This window comes from Salvelinus fontinalis, unplaced genomic scaffold (genome assembly GCF_029448725.1).
Source record: "Salvelinus fontinalis isolate EN_2023a unplaced genomic scaffold, ASM2944872v1 scaffold_0474, whole genome shotgun sequence".
NCBI lineage: Eukaryota > Metazoa > Chordata > Actinopteri > Salmoniformes > Salmonidae > Salvelinus > Salvelinus fontinalis.
Window position 1 is genome coordinate 60,955 of NW_026600683.1, and position 20,791 is coordinate 81,745.

General features: G+C 46.1%; 1 protein-coding gene across 5 annotated transcripts in view; it reads right to left on the reverse strand.

The window, feature by feature from the left end:
* The window catches only part of LOC129846192 (axin-1-like), a 78,184-nt gene that overhangs the window by 23,821 nt on the left and 33,572 nt on the right, over window positions 1-20,791 (reverse strand). For all 5 annotated transcript variants that reach the window (XR_008758215.1, XM_055914168.1, XM_055914172.1 and 2 more), the window contains 6 exons: window positions 19,608-20,205; window positions 11,003-11,117; window positions 4,481-4,677; window positions 4,001-4,150; window positions 1,989-2,135; window positions 1,797-1,893 (listed from right to left, as the gene is read on the reverse strand). Coding sequence is in view for 4 of the 5 variants with exons in the window: in XM_055914168.1 (XP_055770143.1) it covers window positions 1,797-1,893; window positions 1,989-2,135; window positions 4,001-4,150; window positions 4,481-4,677; window positions 11,003-11,117; window positions 19,608-20,128 (1,227 nt within the window). In the remaining variant the exon portion in view is untranslated. The remainder of the gene's footprint in view (window positions 1-1,796; window positions 1,894-1,988; window positions 2,136-4,000; window positions 4,151-4,480; window positions 4,678-11,002; window positions 11,118-19,607; window positions 20,206-20,791) is intronic.

Consider the following 20,791-nt stretch of genomic DNA (forward strand, 5'->3'; position numbering starts at 1 on the left):
GTATAAAGTAGTGTGTATACTACTTACAGGTATATGAGGTAGGGTATAAAGTAGTGTGTATACTACTTACAGGTATGTGAGGTAGGGTATAAAGTAGTGTGTATACTACTTACAGGTATGTGAGGTAGGGTATAAAGTAGTGTGTATACTACTTACAGGTATGTGAGGTAGGGTATAAAGTAGTGTGTATACTACTTACAGGTATGTGAGGTAGGGTATAAAGTAGTGTGTAGTGTGTATACTACTTACAGGTATGTGAGGTGGGGTATAAAGTAGTGTGTATACTACTTACAGGTATGTGAGGTAGGGTATAAAGTAGTGTGTATACTACTTACAGGTATATGAGGTAGGGTATAAAGTAGTGTGTATACTACTTACAGGTATATGAGGTAGGGTATAAAGTAGTGTGTAGTGTGTATACTACTTACAGGTATGTGAGGTAGGGTATAAAGTAGTGTGTATACTACTTACAGGTATATGAGGTATGGTATAAAGTAGTGTGTATACTACTTACAGGTATATGAGGTAGGGTATAAAGTAGTGTGTATACTACTTACAGGTATATGAGGTAGGGTATAAAGTAGTGTGTATACTACTTACAGGTATGTGAGGTAGGGTATAAAGTAGTGTGTATACTACTTACAGGTATATGAGGTAGGGTATAAAGTAGTGTGTATACTACTTACAGGTATATGAGGTAGGGTATAAAGTAGTGTGTATACTACTTACAGGTATGTGAGGTAGGGTATAAAGTAGTGTGTATACTACTTACAGGTATGTGAGGTAGGGTATAAAGTAGTGTGTATACTACTTACAGGTATGTGAGGTAGGGTATAAAGTAGTGTTTATACTACTTACAGGTATGTGAGGTAGGGTATAAAGTAGTGTGTATACTACTTACAGGTATATGAGGTAGGGTATAAAGTAGTGTGTATACTACTTACAGGTATGTGAGGTAGGGTATAAAGTAGTGTGTAGTGTGTATACTACTTACAGGTATGTGAGGTAGGGTATAAAGTAGTGTGTAGTGTGTATACTACTTACAGGTATGTGAGGTAGGGTATAAAGTAGTGTGTATACTACTTACAGGTATGTGAGGTAGGGTATAAAGTAGTGTGTATACTACTTACAGGTATATGAGGTAGGGTATAAAGTAGTGTGTATACTACTTACAGGTATGTGAGGTAGGGTATAAAGTAGTGTGTATACTACTTACAGGTATACGAGGTAGGGTATAAAGTAGTGTGTATACTACTTACAGGTATGTGAGGTAGGGTATAAAGTAGTGTGTATACTACTTACAGGTATGTGAGGTAGGGTATAAAGTAGTGTGTATACTACTTACAGGTATATGAGGTAGGGTATAAAGTAGTGTGTATACTACTTACAGGTATATGAGGTAGGGTATAAAGTAGTGTGTATACTACTTACAGGTATGTGAGGTAGGGTATAAAGTAGTGTGTAGTGTGTATACTACTTACAGGTATATGAGGTAGGGTATAAAGTAGTGTGTATACTACTTACAGGTATGTGAGGTAGGGTATAAAGTAGTGTGTAGTGTGTATACTACTTACAGGTATGTGAGGTAGGGTATAAAGTAGTGTGTATACTACTTACAGGTATATGAGGTAGGGTATAAAGTAGTGTGTAGTGTGTATACTACTTACAGGTATGTGAGGTAGGGTATAAAGTAGTGTGTATACTACTTACAGGTATGTGAGGTAGGGTATAAAGTAGTGTGTATACTACTTACAGGTATGTGAGGTAGGGTATAAAGTAGTGTGTATACTACTTACAGGTATGTGAGGTAGGGGCACACGTCCGTTGGCTTTGGCACTTTCATGCATCTCTCTACGATGCTGTTTACGATACCGGTAGGGTGGAACACCATCCCTGCAACACACACACACACGTTAGTATTCAGAAGAATGTGTTTCAGTGTGTGTGTTTGTGTGTGTGGGTGTATTTCAGTGTGTGTGTGTACTCACACACTGCTGTCGGTCAGTGAGAGTGTGTCGCCGTCGGAGACGCTGGACATGCTCTGCTGTTCACTGTCGTTAGCGCTGGTTGCCGGGGCGCGAGCAGAACCCATGTTCACGTAGTAGTAGGGGTTAACGACCGGCTCTCTGCATGGTCTGAGAGGAGGTTACACACACACAGAAAGTATTCAGACCTTCCACATTGTTACATTACAGCCTTGTTCTAAAATTGATTAAATAACAAATTCTCATCAATCTACACACACAATACCCCATAATGACATCACAATACCCCATAATGACATCACAATACCCCATAATGACATCACAATACCCCATAATGACATCACAATACCCCATAATGACATCACAATACCCCATAATGACTAAAGCGAAAACAGGATTTGATAGAAATATTTGCAAAAAATATAAAAACAGTAATGCCTTATTTACATAAGTATTCAGACCCTTTGCTATGAGACTAAATTGAGCTCAGGTGCATCCTGTTTCCATTGATCATCCTTGAGATGTTTCTTCAACTTGATTGGAGTCCACCTGTGGTAAATTCAATTGATTGGACATGATTTGGAAAGGCACACACCTGTCTATATAAGGTCCCACAGTTGACAGTGAATGTCAGAGCAAAAACCAAGCCATGAGGTCGAAGGAATTGTCCATTGAGCTCCGAGACAGGATTGTGTCAAGACTCTTCTAGAGCTGGCCACCCGGCCAAACTGAGCAATCGGTGGGCGAAGGGCCTTGGTCAGGGAGGTGACCAAGAACCCGATGGTCACTCTGACAGAGCTCCAGAGTTTCTCTGTGGAGATGGGAGAACCTTCCAGAAGGCCTTAATGGTACTGAATGGCCAGACGGAAGCCACTCAGTAAAAGGCACGACAGCACGCTTGGAGTTTGCCAAAAGGCACCTAAAGACTCAGACCGTGAAAAACAAGATTCTCTGCTCTGATGAAACCAAGATTGAACTCTTTGGCCTGAATGCCAAGTGTCACATCTGGAGGAAACCTGGCACCATCCCTACGTTGAGGCATGGTGGTGGCAGCATCATGCTGTGGGGATGTTTTTCAGCGGCAGGGACTGGGAGACTTGTCAGGATCAAGGGAAAGACGTAGAGTATAGAAAAGTATAGAGAGATCCTTGATGAAAACCTGCTCCAGAGTGCTCAGGACCTCAGACTGGGGTGAAGGTTCACCTTCCAACAGGACAATGACTAAGCACACAGCCAAGACGTCCCAAAGCCAATCCTGTGTTAAGTCTCTGAATGTCCTTGAGTGACCCAGCCAGAGCCCGGACTTGAACCAGATTAAACATCTCTGGAGAGACCTGAAAATAGCTGTGCAGCGACGCTCCCCATCCAACCTGACAGAGCTTGAGAGGATCTGCAGAGAAGAATGTGAGAAACTCCCCAAATACAGGTGTGCCAAACTTGTAGCATCATACCCAAGAAGACCCGAGGCTGTAATCGCTGCCAAAGGTGCTTCAACAAAGTACTGAGTAAAGGGTCTGAATACTTATGTAAATGTCATAGTCTTTTATTTTTAATAAATGTCCAAAAAAAATACGTTTTTTGCTTTGTCCTTATGGGGTAGTGTGTGTGTAGATTGTGTGTAATATATATATTCCCTCATCAGACTAGGGCTGTGATGATACCATTATCTCCATATTTTCCCCATGGTAAAAATCAAAACAGGAAGCAGATCAAACTCTTTGTACGTTAATTATTGGAGCTAAATCTTGGAAGATGAACGTGACCCTGGGTGACAGCATGCTGACTGTCTGTTTCCAACATGATGGCTGTTCTCCTAAAGAAGTTTAATCCGCTTGGTGTTTTGTTGCCTTGCCGATACTGGTATCATCCCGGCGCAGGAAGCGTACAAACACACAGAGATTCTCTACAGGCACAGCTGCCTAGCAACCACTCGGACAAATACTAAACACACTGTCATGAGTTTCACACAATCAGGCGCACACACACGTCCATAAACAGTCTCTCTGGACTCCTACCTGTACTCTCGGCTTTCCCCTGCTCTCCGATTGGTCGACACTCTGTGAGGAGCCGTCTCCATTAGCAACCTCTGGGTCAGCCTGCTGGCCTGCGTATCCCCGCTCTCCTCCTCTTCTTCCTCCTCCTCTTCCTCCTCCTCCTCCCGGCACCTGAATCACAACCACCTTAATTCACCAAGTTACATTCACATGGACCAGGAGTTTGACCTGGTCGTGGACCACGAGTTTGACCTGGTCGTGGACCACGAGTTTGACCTGGTCGTGGACCACGAGTTTGACCTGGTCGTGGACCACGAGTTTGACCTGGTCGTGGACCACGAGTTTGACCTGGTCGTAGACCACGAGTTTGACCTGGTCGTGGACCACGAGTTTGACCTGGTCGTGGACCAGGAGTTTGACCTGGTGACTTGGTGCTAACAAGAGCACAATATACAGACAAGAATAAAACGCAGACTCTAGATACACAAGAGAGACACACACCTCCACTCTACGTCCTCTGTGAGGGTGGGCAGGTAGCCAGGCCCCAGCGGCCCAGGACCAGTACCCGATGAGGAGCTGTGGTCGCTGGGGGGTTTGGGGCTCTCCTCCCCTGTCTGGGTGTACTCCAGGTAGGGGTCTGACTTCAGGAACAGAGGGTAGGTGTTCTCCTCCATGGTGCTCTGGATCTCTGTCTGGGCCTGGGAGAGGGACAACTTCGGTTCAGTACAAAGTTCCAAAACTTTATTGTTCATTCAGCATATAAAATAAAAAAACGAAAGTGAGATTAAACGAGGGAAGCTGGGTTCCACAACAGCAGCAACACACATCCCAGAGAGGGAAGCTGGGTTCCTCACCAGCAGCAACACACATCCCAGAGAGGGAAGCTGGGTTCCTCACCAGCAGCAACACACATCCTAGAGAGGGAAGCTGGGTTCCTCACCAGCAGCAACACACATCCTAGAGAGGGGAGCTGGGTTCTTCACCTGCAGCAACACACAACCCAGAGGGGGAAGCTGGGTTCTTCACCTGCAGCAACACACAACCCAGAGAGGGAAGCTAGGTTCTACACCTGCAGAAACACACATCCCAGAAAGGGAAGCTGGGATCTACACCTGCAGCAACACACATCCCAGAGAGGGAAGCTGGGTTCCTCACCAGCAGCAACACACATCCCAGAGGGGGAAGCTGGGTTCTTCACCTGCAGCAACACACATCCCAGAGGGGGAAGCTGGGTTCTTCACCTGCAGCAACACACAACCCAGAGGGGTAAGCTGGGTTCTTCACCTGCAGCAACACACATCCCAGAGGTGGAAGCTGGGTTCTTCACCTGCAGCAACACACATCCCAGAGAGGGAAGCTGGGTTCCACACCTGCAGCAACACACATCCCAGAGAGGGAAGCTGGGTTCTACACCTGCAGCAACACACATCCCAGAGAGGGAAGCTGGGTTCTACACCTGCAGCAAGACACATCTCAGAGAGGGAAGCTGGGTTCTTCACCTGCAGCAACACACATCTCAGAGAGGGAAGCTGGGTTCTTCACTTGCAGCAACACACATCCCAAAGAGGGAAGCTGGGTTCTACACCTGCAGCAACAAACATCCCAGAGAGGGAAGCTAGGTTCTACTACTGCAGAAACACACATCCCAGAGAGGGAAGCTGGGTTCTACACCTGCAGCAACACACATCTCAGAGAGGGAAGCTGGGTTCTTCACCTGCAGCAACACACATCCTAGAGAGGGAAGCTGGGTTCCACACCTGCAGCAACACACATCCCAGAGGGGGAAGCTGGGTTCTTCACCTGCAGCAACACACAACCCAGAGGGGGAAGCTGGGTTCTTCACCTGCAGCAACACACAACCCAGAGGGGGAAGCTGGGTTCTTCACCTGCAGCAACACACATCCCAGAGGGGGAAGCTGGGTTCTTCACCTGCAGCAACACACATCCCAGAGGGGGAAGCTGGGTTCTTCACCTGCAGCAACACACATCCCAGAGGGGGAAGCTGGGTTCCACACCTGCAGCAACACACATCCCAGAGAGGGAAGCTGGGTTCTTCACCTGCAGCAACACACATCCCAGAGAGGGAAGCTGGGTTCCACACCTGCAGCAACACACATCCCAGAGAGGGAAGCTGGGTTCCTCACCTGCAGCAACACACATCCCAGAGAGGGAAGCTGGGTTCTTCACCTGCAGCAACACACATCCCAGAGAGGGAAGCTGGGTTCCACACCTGCAGCAACACACATCCTAGAGAGGGAAGCTGGGTTCCACACCTGCAGCAGCACACATCCCAGAGAGGGAAGCTGGGTTCCACACCTGCAGCAACACACATCCTAGAGAGGGAAGCTGGGTTCTACACCTGCAGCAACACACATCCCAGAGAGGGAAGCTGGGTTCTCTACCTGCAGCAACACACATCCCAGAGAGGGAAGCTAGGTTCTTCACCTGCCGCAACACAGATCCCAGAGAGGGAAGCTGGGTTCCACACCTGCAGCAGCACACATCCCAGAGAGGGAAGCTGGGTTCCACACCTGCAGCAACACACATCTCAGAGAGGGAAGCTGGGTTCTACATCTGCAGCAACACAAATCCCAGAGAGGGAAGCTGGGTTCCCCACCTGCGGCAACACACATCTCAGAGAGGGAAGCTGGGTTCTATACCAACAGCAACACAGAGAGAGGGAAGCTGGGTTCTCTACCAGCAGCAACACAGAGAGAGGGAAGCTGGGTTCTCTACCAGCAGCACCACAGAGAGAGGGAAGCTGGGTTCTCTACCAGCAGCACCACAGAGAGAGGGAAGCTGGGTTCTATACCAACAGCAACACAGAGAGAGGGAAGCTGCGTTCTCTACCAGCAGCAACACAGAGAGAGGGAAGCTGGGTTCTCTACCAACAACAACACAGAGAGAGGGAAGATGCATTCTCTTCCAGCAGCAACACAGAGAGAGGGAAGCTGCGTTCTCTACCAGCAGCAACACAGAGAGAGGGAAGCTGCGTTCTCTACCAAAGGCAACACAGAGAGAGGGAAGCTGGGTTCTCTACCAGCAGCAACACAGAGAGAGGGAAGCTGCGTTCTCTACCAGCAGCAACACAGAGAGAGGGAAGCTGCGTTCTTTACCAGCAGCAACACAGAGAGAGGGAAGCTGCGTTCTCTACCAACAGCAACACAGAGAGAGGGAAGCTGCGTTCTCTACCAGCAGCAACACAGAGAGAGGGAAGCTGGGTTCTCTACCAGCAGCAACACAGAGAGAGGGAAGCTGCGTTCTCTACCAGCAGCAACACAGAGAGAGGGAAGCTGCGTTCTCTACCAACAGCAACACAGAGAGAGGGAAGCTGCGTTCTCTACCAACAGCAACACAGAGAGAGGGAAGCTGCGTTCTCTACCAACAGCAACACAGAGAGAGGGAAGCTGCGTTCTCTACCAGCAGCAACACAGAGAGAGGGAAGCTGCGTTCTCTACCAGCAGCAACACAGAGAGAGGGAAGCTGGGTTCTCTACCAGCAGCAACACAGAGAGAGGGAAGCTGGGTTCTCTACCAGCAGCACCACAGAGAGAGGGAAGCTGGGTTCTCTACCAGCAGCAACACAGAGAGAGGAAAGCTGCGTTCTCTACCAGCAGCAACACAGAGAGAGGGAAGCTGGGTTCTATACCAACAACAACACAGAGAGAGGGAAGCTGGGTTCTATACCAACAGCAACACAGAGAGAGGGAAGCTGCGTTCTCTACCAGCAGCAACACAGAGAGAGGGAAGCTGGGTTCTCTACCAGCAGCAACACAGAGAGAGGGAAGCTGGGTTCCACACCTGCAGCAACACAGAGAGAGGGAAGCTGGGTTCCACACCTGCAGCAACACACATCCCAGAGAGGGAAGCTGGGTTCCTCACCTGCAGCAACACACATCCCAGAGAGGGAAGCTGGGTTCTTCACCTGCAGCAACACACATCCCAGAGAGGGAAGCTGGGTTCCACACCTGCAGCAACACACATCCTAGAGAGGGAAGCTGGGTTCCACACCTGCAGCAGCACACATCCCAGAGAGGGAAGCTGGGTTCCACACCTGCAGCAACACACATCCTAGAGAGGGAAGCTGGGTTCTACACCTGCAGCAACACACATCCCAGAGAGGGAAGCTGGGTTCTCTACCTGCAGCAACACACATCCCAGAGAGGGAAGCTAGGTTCTTCACCTGCCGCAACACAGATCCCAGAGAGGGAAGCTGGGTTCCACACCTGCAGCAGCACACATCCCAGAGAGGGAAGCTGGGTTCCACACCTGCAGCAACACACATCTCAGAGAGGGAAGCTGGGTTCTACATCTGCAGCAACACACATCTCAGAGAGGGAAGCTGGGTTCTACATCTGCAGCAACACAAATCCCAGAGAGGGAAGCTGGGTTCCCCACCTGCGGCAACACACATCTCAGAGAGGGAAGCTGGGTTCTATACCAACAGCAACACAGAGAGAGGGAAGCTGGGTTCTCTACCAGCAGCAACACAGAGAGAGGGAAGCTGGGTTCTCTACCAGCAGCACCACAGAGAGAGGGAAGCTGGGTTCTCTACCAGCAGCAACACAGAGAGAGGAAAGCTGCGTTCTCTACCAGCAGCAACACAGAGAGAGGGAAGCTGGGTTCTATACCAACAACAACACAGAGAGAGGGAAGCTGGGTTCTATACCAACAGCAACACAGAGAGAGGGAAGCTGCGTTCTCTACCAGCAGCAACACAGAGAGAGGGAAGCTGGGTTCTCTACCAACAACAACACAGAGAGAGGGAAGCTGCGTTCTCTTCCAGCAGCAACACAGAGAGAGGGAAGCTGCGTTCTCTACCAGCAGCAACACAGAGAGAGGGAAGCTGCGTTCTCTACCAAAGGCAACACAGAGAGAGGGAAGCTGGGTTCTCTACCAGCAGCAACACAGAGAGAGGGAAGCTGCGTTCTCTACCAGCAGCAACACAGAGAGAGGGAAGCTGCGTTCTTTACCAGCAGCAACACAGAGAGAGGGAAGCTGCGTTCTCTACCAACAGCAACACAGAGAGAGGGAAGCTGCGTTCTCTACCAGCAGCAACACAGAGAGAGGGAAGCTGGGTTCTCTACCAGCAGCAACACAGAAAGAGGGAAGCTGCGTTCTCTACCAGCAGCAACACAGAGAGAGGGAAGCTGCGTTCTCTACCAGCAGCAACACAGAGAGAGGGAAGCTGCGTTCTCTACCAACAGCAACACAGAGAGAGGGAAGCTGCGTTCTCTACCAACAGCAACACAGAGAGAGGGAAGCTGCGTTCTCTACCAACAGCAACACAGAGAGAGGGAAGCTGCGTTCTCTACCAGCAGCAACACAGAGAGAGGGAAGCTGCGTTCTCTACCAGCAGCAACACAGAGAGAGGGAAGCTGGGTTCTCTACCAGCAGCAACACAGAGAGAGGGAAGCTGGGTTCTCTACCAGCAGCACCACAGAGAGAGGGAAGCTGGGTTCTCTACCAGCAGCAACACAGAGAGAGGAAAGCTGCGTTCTCTACCAGCAGCAACACAGAGAGAGGGAAGCTGGGTTCTATACCAACAACAACACAGAGAGAGGGAAGCTGGGTTCTATACCAACAGCAACACAGAGAGAGGGAAGCTGCGTTCTCTACCAGCAGAAACACAGAGAGAGGGAAGCTGGGTTCTCTACCAGCAGCAACACAGAGAGAGGGAAGCTGGGTTCTCTACCAGCAGCACCACAGAGAGAGGGAAGCTGGGTTCTCTACCAGCAGCAACACAGAGAGAGGAAAGCTGCGTTCTCTACCAGCAGCAACACAGAGAGAGGGAAGCTGGGTTCTATACCAACAACAACACAGAGAGAGGGAAGCTGGGTTCTATACCAACAGCAACACAGAGAGAGGGAAGCTGCGTTCTCTACCAGCAGCAACACAGAGAGAGGGAAGCTGGGTTCTCTACCAACAACAACACAGAGACAGGGAAGCTGCGTTCTCTTCCAGCAGCAACACAGAGAGAGGGAAGCTGCGTTCTCTACCAGCAGCAACACAGAGAGAGGGAAGCTGCGTTCTCTACCAACAGCAACACAGAGAGAGGGAAGCTGGGTTCTCTACCAGCAGCAACACAGAGAGAGGGAAGCTGCGTTCTCTACCAGCAGCAACACAGAGAGAGGGAAGCTGCGTTCTCTACCAGCAGCAACACAGAGAGAGGGAAGCTGCGTTCTCTACCAACAGCAACACAGAGAGAGGGAAGCTGCGTTCTCTACCAGCAGCAACACAGAGAGAGGGAAGCTGCGTTCTCTACCAGCAGCAACACAGAGAGAGGGAAGCTGGGTTCTCTACCAGCAGCAACACAGAGAGAGGGAAGCTGGGTTCTCTACCAGCAGCAACACAGAGAGAGGGAAGCTGGGTTCTCTACCAGCAGCAACACAGAGAGAGGGAAGCTGGGTTCTCTACCAGCAGCAACACAGAGAGAGGGAAGCTGCGTTCTCTACCAGCAGCAACACAGAGAGAGGGAAGCTGGGTTCTCTACCAGCAGCAACACAGAGAGAGGGAAGCTGCGTTCTCTACCAGCAGCAACACAGAGGGAAGCTGCGTTCTCTACCAACAGCAACACAGAGAGAGGGAAGCTGCGTTCTCTACCAACAGCAACACAGAGAGAGGGAAGCTGCGTTCTCTACCAGCAGCAACACAGAGAGAGGGAAGCTGCGTTCTCTACCAGCAGCAACACAGAGAGAGGGAAGCTGGGTTCTCTACCAGCAGCAACACAGAGAGAGGGAAGCTGGGTTCTCTACCAGCAGCAACACAGAGAGAGGGAAGCTGGGTTCTCTACCAGCAGCAACACAGTTGTTGGTTCTGTACAAGCTACCAACACATCCACCCCTTGTCCACAACTGTTCATGACAATATGTTCTTAATAGAACATCAATGAATGTATGTGTCCTGGTTCCTGTGTCTCCCGCCAGCGAGAGGAGGGTTCAACCATCTGCCTGGTCAAAGGTCATTAATAAAACAACCGCTTCCTGTTCCAACATCAGGTAATGATTGGTTGATGCATTGCTACCTGTTGGAACATGGCAGGGTCCAGATGCAGTCTGACCACACAGTCTCTGATGAAGCTCTTAGTAGCTGGTTTAATCTGCCTCGACACGATGCCGTTACTATCCTGAATATACTTCCTGGAAAGAGAGAGAATACAGAGATCAGAGAGAGAGAATACAGAGAGAGAGAGAGAGAATACAGAGATCAGAGAGAGAGAATACAGAGATGAGAGAGAGAGAATACAGAGATGAGAGAGAGAGAATACAGAGATGAGAGAGAGAATACAGAGATGAGAGAGAGAATACAGAGATGAGAGAGAGAATACAGAGATGAGAGAGAGAGAATACAGAGATGAGAGAGAGAGAATACAGAGATGAGAGAGAGAGAGAATACAGAGATCACAGAGAGAGAATACAGAGATCAGAGATGAGAGAGAGAATACAGAGATGAGAGAGAGAGAATACAGAGATGAGAGAGAGAGAATACAGAGATGAGAGAGAAAGAATACAGAGATGAGTGATGAGAGAGAGAATACAGAGATCAGAGAGAGAATAGAGAGATGAGAGAATAGAGAGATGAGACAGAGAATAGAGAGATGAGAGAGAATAGAGAAATGAGAGAGAGAATACAGAGATGAGAGAGAATAGAGAAATGAGAGAGAGAATACAGAGATGAGTGATGAGAGAGAGAATACAGAGATCAGAGAGAGAATACAGAGATGAGAGAGAGAGAATACAGAGATGAGAGAGAGAGAATACAGAGATCAGAGATGAGAGAGAGAGAATACAGAGATCAGAGATGAGAGAGAGAGAATACAGAGATGAGAGAGAGAGAGAATACAGAGATGAGAGAGAGAGAGAATACAGAGATGAGAGAGAGAGAGAATACAGAGATGAGAGAGAGAGAGAATACAGAGATGAGAGAGAGAGAGAATACAGAGATGAGAGAGAGAGAGAATACAGAGATGAGAGAGAGAGAGAATACAGAGATGAGAGAGAGAGAATACAGAGATGAGAGAGAGAGAATACAGAGACCAGAGAGAGAGAATACAGAGACCAGAGAGAGAGAATAAAGATGAGACAGAGAGAATACAGAGATGAGACAGAGAGAATACAGAGATGAGAGAGAGAGAATACAGAGATGAGAGAGAGAGAGAATACAGAGATCACAGAGAGAGAGAATACAGAGATCACAGAGAGAGAGAATACAGAGATCACAGAGAGAGAGAATACAGAGATCACAGAGAGAGAGAATACAGAGATCACAGAGAGAGAGAATACAGAGATCACAGAGAGAGAGAATACAGAGATCACAGAGAGAGAGAATACAGAGATCAGAGATGAGAGAGAGAGAATACAGAGATGAGAGAGAGAGAATACAGAGATCAGAGAGAGAGAATAGAGATGAGAGAGAGAGAATACAGAGATGAGAGAGAGAGAATACAGAGATGAGAGAGAGAGAATACAGAGATCAGAGATGAGAGAGAGAGAATACAGAGATGAGAGATGAGAGAGAGAGAATACAGAGATGAGAGATGAGAGAATACAGAGATGAGAGAGAGAGAATACAGAGATGAGAGAGAGAGAGAATACAGAGATGAGAGAGAGAATACAGAGATGAGAGAGAGAGAATACAGAGATGAGAGAGAGAGAATACAGAGATGAGAGAGAGAGAATACAGAGACCAGAGAGAGAGAATACAGAGACCAGAGAGAGAGAATACAGAGACCAGAGAGAGAGAATACAGAGATGAGACAGAGAGAATACAGAGATGAGAGAGAGAGAATACAGAGATGAGAGAGAGAGAATACAGAGACCAGAGAGAGAGAATACAGAGACCAGAGAGAGAGAATACAGAGACCAGAGAGAGAGAATACAGAGATGAGAGAGAGAGAATACAGAGATGAGAGAGAGAGAATACAGAGATGAGAGAGAGAGAATACAGAGACCAGAGAGAGAGAATACAGAGACCAGAGAGAGAGAATACAGAGACCAGAGAGAGAGAATACAGAGATGAGAGAGAGAGAATACAGAGATGAGAGAGAGAGAATACAGAGATGAGAGAGAGAGAATACAGAGATGAGAGAGAGAGAATACAGAGATGAGAGAGAGAGAATACAGAGATGAGAGAGAGAGAATACAGAGATGAGAGAGAGAGAATACAGAGATGAGAGAGAGAGAATACAGAGATCACAGAGAGAGAGAATACAGAGATCACAGAGAGAGAGAATACAGAGATCACAGAGAGAGAGAATACAGAGATCACAGAGAGAGAGAATACAGAGATGAGAGAGAATACAGAGATGAGAGAGAATACAGAGATGAGAGAGAATAGAGAGATGAGAGAGAGAGAATAGAGAGATGAGACAGAGAGAATAGAGAGATGAGACAGAGAGAATAGAGAGATGAGACAGAGAGAATAGAGAGATGAGACAGAGAGAATAGAGAGATGAGACAGAGAATAGAGAGATGAGACAGAGAATAGAGAGATGAGAGAGAGAATAGAGAGATGAGAGAGAGAATAGAGATGAGAGAGAGAGAATACAGAGATGAGAGAGAGAGAATACAGAGATGAGAGAGAGAGAATACAGAGATCAGAGAGAGAGAATACAGAGATCAGAGAGAGAGAATACAGAGATCAGAGAGAGAGAATACAGAGATCAGAGAGAGAGAATACAGAGATCACAGAGAGAGAGAATATAGAGATCAGAGAGAGAGAATATAGAGATCAGAGAGAGAGAATACAGAGATCACAGAGAGAGAGAATACAGAGATGAGAGAGAATACAGAGATGAGAGAGAGAGAATAGAGAGATGAGACAGAGAGAATAGAGAGATGAGACAGAGAGAATAGAGAGATGAGACAGAGAGAATAGAGAGATGAGACAGAGAGAATAGAGAGATGAGACAGAGAGAATAGAGAGATGAGACAGAGAATAGAGAGATGAGACAGAGAATAGAGAGATGAGACAGAGAATAGAGAGATGAGACAGAGAATAGAGAGATGAGAGAGAGAATAGAGATGAGAGAGAGAGAATACAGAGATGAGAGAGAGAGAATACAGAGATCAGAGAGAGAGAATACAGAGATCAGAGAGAGAGAATACAGAGATCAGAGAGAGAGAATACAGAGATCAGAGAGAGAGAATACAGAGATCAGAGAGAGAGAATACAGAGATCACAGAGAGAGAGAATATAGAGATCACAGAGAGAGAGAATACAGAGATCACAGAGAGAGAGAATACAGAGATGAGAGAGAATACAGAGATGAGAGAGAATACAGAGATGAGAGAGAGAGAATAGAGAGATGAGACAGAGAGAATAGAGAGATGAGACAGAGAATAGAGAGATGAGACAGAGAATAGAGAGATGAGACAGAGAATAGAGAGATGAGACAGAGAATAGAGAGATGAGACAGAGAATAGAGAGATGAGACAGAGAATAGAGAGATGAGACAGAGAATAGAGAGATGAGAGAGAAAGAAGAGAGAGATGAGAGAATAGAGATGAGAGAGAGAATAGAGATGAGAGAGAGAGAATAGAGATGAGAGAGAGAGAATAGAGAGATGAGACAGAGAATAGAGAGATGAGAGAGAAAGAAGAGAGAGATGAGAGAATAGAGATGAGACAGAGAGAATAGAGAGATGAGACAGAGAATAGAGAGATGAGAGAGAAAGAAGAGAGAGATGAGAGAATAGAGATGAGAGAGAGAGAATAGAGAGATGAGAGAGAGAGAATAGAGAGATGAGAGAGAGAGAGAATAGAGAGATGAGAGAGAATAGAGATAAGAGAGAGAGAATACAGAGATGAGAGAGAGAGAATACAGAGATCAGAGAGAGAGAATACAGAGATCAGAGAGAGAGAGAATACAGAGATCAGAGAGAGAGAATACAGAGATCAGAGAGAGAGAATATAGAGATCAGAGAGAGAGAATACAGAGATCACAGAGAGAGAGAATACAGAGATGAGAGAGAATACAGAGATGAGAGAGAGAGAATAGAGAGATGAGACAGAGAGAATAGAGAGATGAGACAGAGAGAATAGAGAGATGAGACAGAGAGAATAGAGAGATGAGACAGAGAGAATAGAGAGATGAGACAGAGAATAGAGAGATGAGACAGAGAATAGAGAGATGAGACAGAGAATAGAGAGATGAGAGAGAAAGAAGAGAGAGATGAGAGAATAGAGATGAGAGAGAGAATAGAGATGAGAGAGAGAGAATAGAGATGAGAGAGAGAGAATAGAGATGAGAGAGAGAGAATAGAGAGATGAGACAGAGAATAGAGAGATGAGAGAGAAAGAAGAGAGAGATGAGAGAATAGAGATGAGAGAGAGAGAATAGAGAGATGAGACAGAGAGAATAGAGAGATGAGACAGAGAATAGAGAGATGAGAGAGAAAGAAGAGAGAGATGAGAGAATAGAGATGAGAGAGAGAGAATAGAGATGAGAGAGAGAGAATAGAGAGATGAGAGAGAGAGAATAGAGAGATGAGAGAGAGAGAATAGAGAGATGAGAGAGAATAGAGATAAGAGAGAGAGAATAGAGATAAGAGAGAGAGAATAGAGAAATGAGAGAGAATAGAGAAATGAGAGAGAATAGAGAAATGAGAGAGAATAGAGAAATGAGAGAGAATAGAGAAATGGGAGAGAGACTAGAGAGAATAGAGAGAATAGAGAGAGAGAGAATAAAGAGATGAGTGATGAGAGAGAGAATACAGAGATCAGAGAGAGAGAGAATTCAGAGATGAGAGGTGAGAGAGAGAATACAGAGATGAGAGGTGAGAGAGAGAATACAGAGATGAGAGATGAGAAAGAGAATACAGAGATCAGAGATGAGAGAGAGAATACAGAGATGAGAGAGAGAATAGAGAGATGAGAGAGAAATAATAGAGAGATGACAGAGAAAGAATAGAGAGATGAGAGAGAAAGAATAGAGAGATGAGAGAGAAAGAATAGAGAGAAGAGAGAGAAAGAATAGAGAGATGAGAGAGAGAATAGTGATAAGAGAGAGAGAATACAGAGATGAGAGAGAGAGAACACAGAGATGAGAGAGAGAGAATACAGAGATCAGAGAGAGAGAATGGAGATCACAGAGAGAGAGAATACAGAGATCACAGAGAGAGAGAATACAGAGATCAGAGATGAGAGAGAGAGAATACAGAGATGAGAGAGAGAGAATACAGAGATGAGAGAGAGAGAATACAGAGATGAGAGAGAGAGAATAGAGAGATGAGACAGAGAATAGAGAGATGAGACAGAGAATAGAGAGATGAGACAGAGAATAGAGAGATGAGACAGAGAATAGAGAGATGAGACAGAGAATAGAGAGATGAGACAGAGAATAGAGAGATGAGACAGAGAATAGAGAGATGAGACAGAGAATAGAGAGATGAGACAGTTAATAGAGAGATGAGACAGTTAATAGAGAGATGAGACAGTTAATAGAGAGATGAGAGAGAAAGAAGAGAGAGATGAGAGAATAAAGATAAGAGAGAGAGAATAGAGATGAGAGAGAGAGAATAGAGAGATGAGAGAGAGAGAATAGAGAGATGAGAGAGAGAGAATAGAGAGATGAGAGAGAATAGAGAGATGAGAGAGAATAGAGAGATGAGAGAGAATAGAGAGATGAGAGAGAATAGAGAGATGAGAGAGAATAGAGAGATGAGAGAGAATAGAGAGATGAGAGAGAATAGAGAGATGAGAGAGAATAGAGAAATGAGAGAGAATAGAGAAATGAGAGAGAATAGAGAAATGAGAGAGAGACTAGAGAGAATAGAGAGAATAGAGAGAGAGAGAATAAAGAGATGAGTGATGAGAGAGAGAATACAGAGATCAGAGAGAGAGAGAATACAGAGATGAGAGGTGAGAGAGAGAATACAGAGATGAGAGATGAGAGAGAGAATACAGAGATGAGAGATGAGAGAGAGAATACAGAGATCAGAGAGAATAGAGAGATGAGAGAGAGAATAGAGAGATGAGAGAGAGAATAGAGATGAGAGAGAGAATAGAGAGATGAGAGAGAGAATAGAGATAAGAGAGAGAGAATAGAGAGATGAGAGAGAATAGAGAGATGAAAGAGAGAGATGAAAGAGAATAGAGATAAGAGAGAGAGAATAGAGAGATGAGAGAGAATAGAGAGATGAAAGAGAATAGAGAGATGAGACAGAGAATAGAGAGATGAGACAGAGAATAGAGAGATGAGACAGAGAATAGAGAGATGAGACAGAGAATAGAGAGATGAGACAGAGAATAGAGAGATGAGACAGAGAATAGAGAGATGAGACAGAGAATAGAGAGATGAGACAGAGAATAGAGAGATGAGACAGAGAATAGAGAGATGAGAGAGAAAGAAGAGAGAGATGAGAGAATAGAGATAAGAGAGAGAGAATAGAGAGATGAGAGAGAGAGAATAGAGAGATGAGAGAGAATAGAGAGATGAGAGAGAATAGAGAGATGAGAGAGAATAGAGAGATGAGAGAGAATAGAGAGATGAGAGAGAATAGAGAGATGAGAGAGAATAGAGAGATGAGAGAGAATAGAGAGATGAGAGAGAATAGAGAAATGAGAGAGAATAGAGAGATGAGAGAGAATAGAGAGATGAGAGAGAATAGAGAAATGAGAGAGAATAGAGAGATGAGAGAGAATAGAGAAATGAGAGAGAATAGAGAAATGAGAGAGAATAGAGAAATGAGAGAGAGACTAGAGAGAATAGAGAGAATAGAGAGAGAGAGAATAAAGAGATGAGTGATGAGAGAGAGAATACAGAGATCAGAGAGAGAGAGAATACAGAGATGAGAGGTGAGAGAGAGAATACAGAGATGAGAGATGAGAGAGAGAATACAGAGATGAGATGAGAGAGAGAATACAGAGATCAGAGAGAATAGAGAGATGAGAGAGAGAATAGAGAGATGAGAGAGAGAATAGAGAGATGAGAGAGAGAATAGAGAGATGAGAGAGAATAGAGAGATGAGAGAGAATAGAGAGATGAGAGAGAATAGAGAGATGAGAGAGAATAGAGAAATGAGAGAGAATAGAGAAATGAGAGAGAATAGAGAAATGAGAGAGAATAGAGAAATGAGAGAGAATAGAGAAATGGGAGAGAGACGAGAGAGAATAGAGAGAATAGAGAGAGAGAGAATAAAGAGATGAGTGATGAGAGAGAGAATACAGAGATCAGAGAGAGAGAGAATTCAGAGATGAGAGGTGAGAGAGAGAATACAGAGATGAGAGGTGAGAGAGAGAATACAGAGATGAGAGATGAGAAAGAGAATACAGAGATCAGAGATGAGAGAGAGAATACAGAGATGAGAGAGAGAATAGAGAGATGAGAGAGAAATAATAGAGAGATGACAGAGAAAGAATAGAGAGATGAGAGAGAAAGAATAGAGAGATGAGAGAGAAAGAATAGAGAGAAGAGAGAGAAAGAATAGAGAGATGAGAGAGAAAGAATAGAGAGATGAGAGAGAAAGAATAGAGAGATGAGAGAGAAAGAATAGAGAGATGAGACAGAGAATAGTGATAAGAGAGAGAGAATAGAGAGATGAGAGAGAGAGAATACAGAGATGAGAGAGAGAGAACACAGAGATAAGAGAGAGAGAATACAGAGATCAGAGAGAGAGAATAGAGATCACAGAGAGAGAGAATACAGAGATCACAGAGAGAGAGAATACAGAGATGAGAGAGAGAGAATACAGAGATGAGAGAGAGAGAATACAGAGATGAGAGAGAGAGAATACAGAGATGAGAGAGAGAGAATACAGAGATGAGAGAGAGAGAATAGAGAGATGAGACAGAGAATAGAGAGATGAGAGAGAGAGAATAGAGAGATGAGACAGAGAATAGAGAGATGAGACAGAGAATAGAGAGATGAGACAGAGAATAGAGAGATGAGACAGAGAATAGAGAGATGAGACAGAGAATAGAGAGATGAGACAGAGAATAGAGAGATGAGACAGAGAATAGAGAGATGAGACAGAGAATAGAGAGATGAGAGAGAATAGAGAAATGAGAGAGAATAGAGAAATGAGAGAGAGACTAGAGAGAATAGAGAGAATAGAGAGAGAGAGAATAAAGAGATGAGTGATGAGAGAGAGAATACAGAGATCAGAGAGAGAGAGAATACAGAGATGAGAGGTGAGAGAGAGAATACAGAGATGAGAGATGAGAGAGAGAATACAGAGATGAGAGATGAGAGAGAGAATACAGAGATCAGAGAGAATAGAGAGATGAGAGAGAGAATAGAGAGATGAGAGAGAGAATAGAGATGAGAGAGAGAATAGAGAGATGAGAGAGAGAATAGAGATAAGAGAGAGAGAATAGAGAGATGAGAGAGAATAGAGAGATGAGAGAGAATAGAGAGATGAAAGAGAGAGATGAAAGAGAATAGAGATAAGAGAGAGAGAATAGAGAGATGAGAGAGAATAGAGAGATGAAAGAGAATAGAGAGATGAAAGAGAATAGAGAGATGAGAGAGAATAGAGAGATGAGAGAGAATAGAGAGATGAGAGAGAATAGAGAGATGAGAGAGAATAGAGAGATGAGAGAGAATAGAGAGATGAGAGAGAATAGAGAGATGAGAGAATAGAGAAATGAGAGAGAGACTAGAGAGAATAGAGAGAAAAGTCCTCCTACCTGTAAATGGCCTTGGCCAGCTTGGGCCTCTTCTCCTGGCTGCTCTTCCTGAAGCCGGAGCAGGCGAACCAGAAGTCAAGCTGGTCCCCACAGCCCTCCTGTCTCAGGAAGCCCCTGAACAGCTGGATACCCTCCTGGTCATCCAGGAGAGAGTGGAGCGACTCGGCCCACTTCAGGTAGGGAGGCGTGGGGGAGGCGCTGCCCTCAGGCTCGTACCCTAGGTCCAGGTCCGGCCGCCTGGGGGTGGGGGTGGCCGAGGATGGGGACTCGCTACTACGGAAGACGGGGTCTGTTTTGGGGGGGGGGTAGCAGGTGGACTGGGTGGGGGGGCGGCCTCCATGGCTGGAGGGGAGGTGGTAGGGGTCACGGTCACCCCCTTCTTCTCCAGGGACAGGGGGCCGAGGGGCGTGCTCTGTGAAGTGGCTGTGGGGGTCCACCCCCATCCCCACCCCTAGACCTCCCAGATGGTCGCCCCCTCCCACCCCCCTGTACGCCCCCTGTGGGTCTCGGACCACACTCATGTCTCTGGTTGGGGACCACTGGGTTGGGCACCGGTCACACCCACACCTCTAGAACAGCTGAAGATGAGAGATTCTTCCTGTGGTGGAAGAGAAGAGGGGGATGAGTTAGAGAGAGGAATGGTCCTACCTGACAGAGAGAGAGGAGAAAAGAGGGGGATGAGTTAGAGAGAGGAATGGTCCTACCTGACAGAGAGAGAGGAGAGAAGAGGGGGATGAGTTAGAGAGAGGAATGGTCCTACCTGACAGAGAGAGAGAGAGAGAGAGAAGAGGGGGATGAGTTAAAGAGAGGAATGATCCTACCTGACAGAGAGAGAGAGAGAGGGGGATGAGTTAAAGAGAGGAATGATCCTACCTGACAGAGAGAGAGAGAGAGGAGAGAAGAGGGGGATGAGTTAAAAGAGGTGAACTATAGAATGAAGGAAGGAGAGGAGCTGAACTACAGAGTGAAGGAAGGAGAGGGTCAGAGGTGAACTACAGAGTGAAGGAAGGAGGGGGTCAGAGGTGAACTATAGAGTGAAGGAAGGAGAGGGCCAGAGGTGAACTACAGAGCGAAGGAAGGAGGGGGTCAGAGGTGAACTATAGAGTGAAGGAAGGAGAGGGCCAGAGGTGAACTACAGAGTGAAGGAAGGAGAGGGTCAGAGGTGAACTATAGAGTGAAGGAAG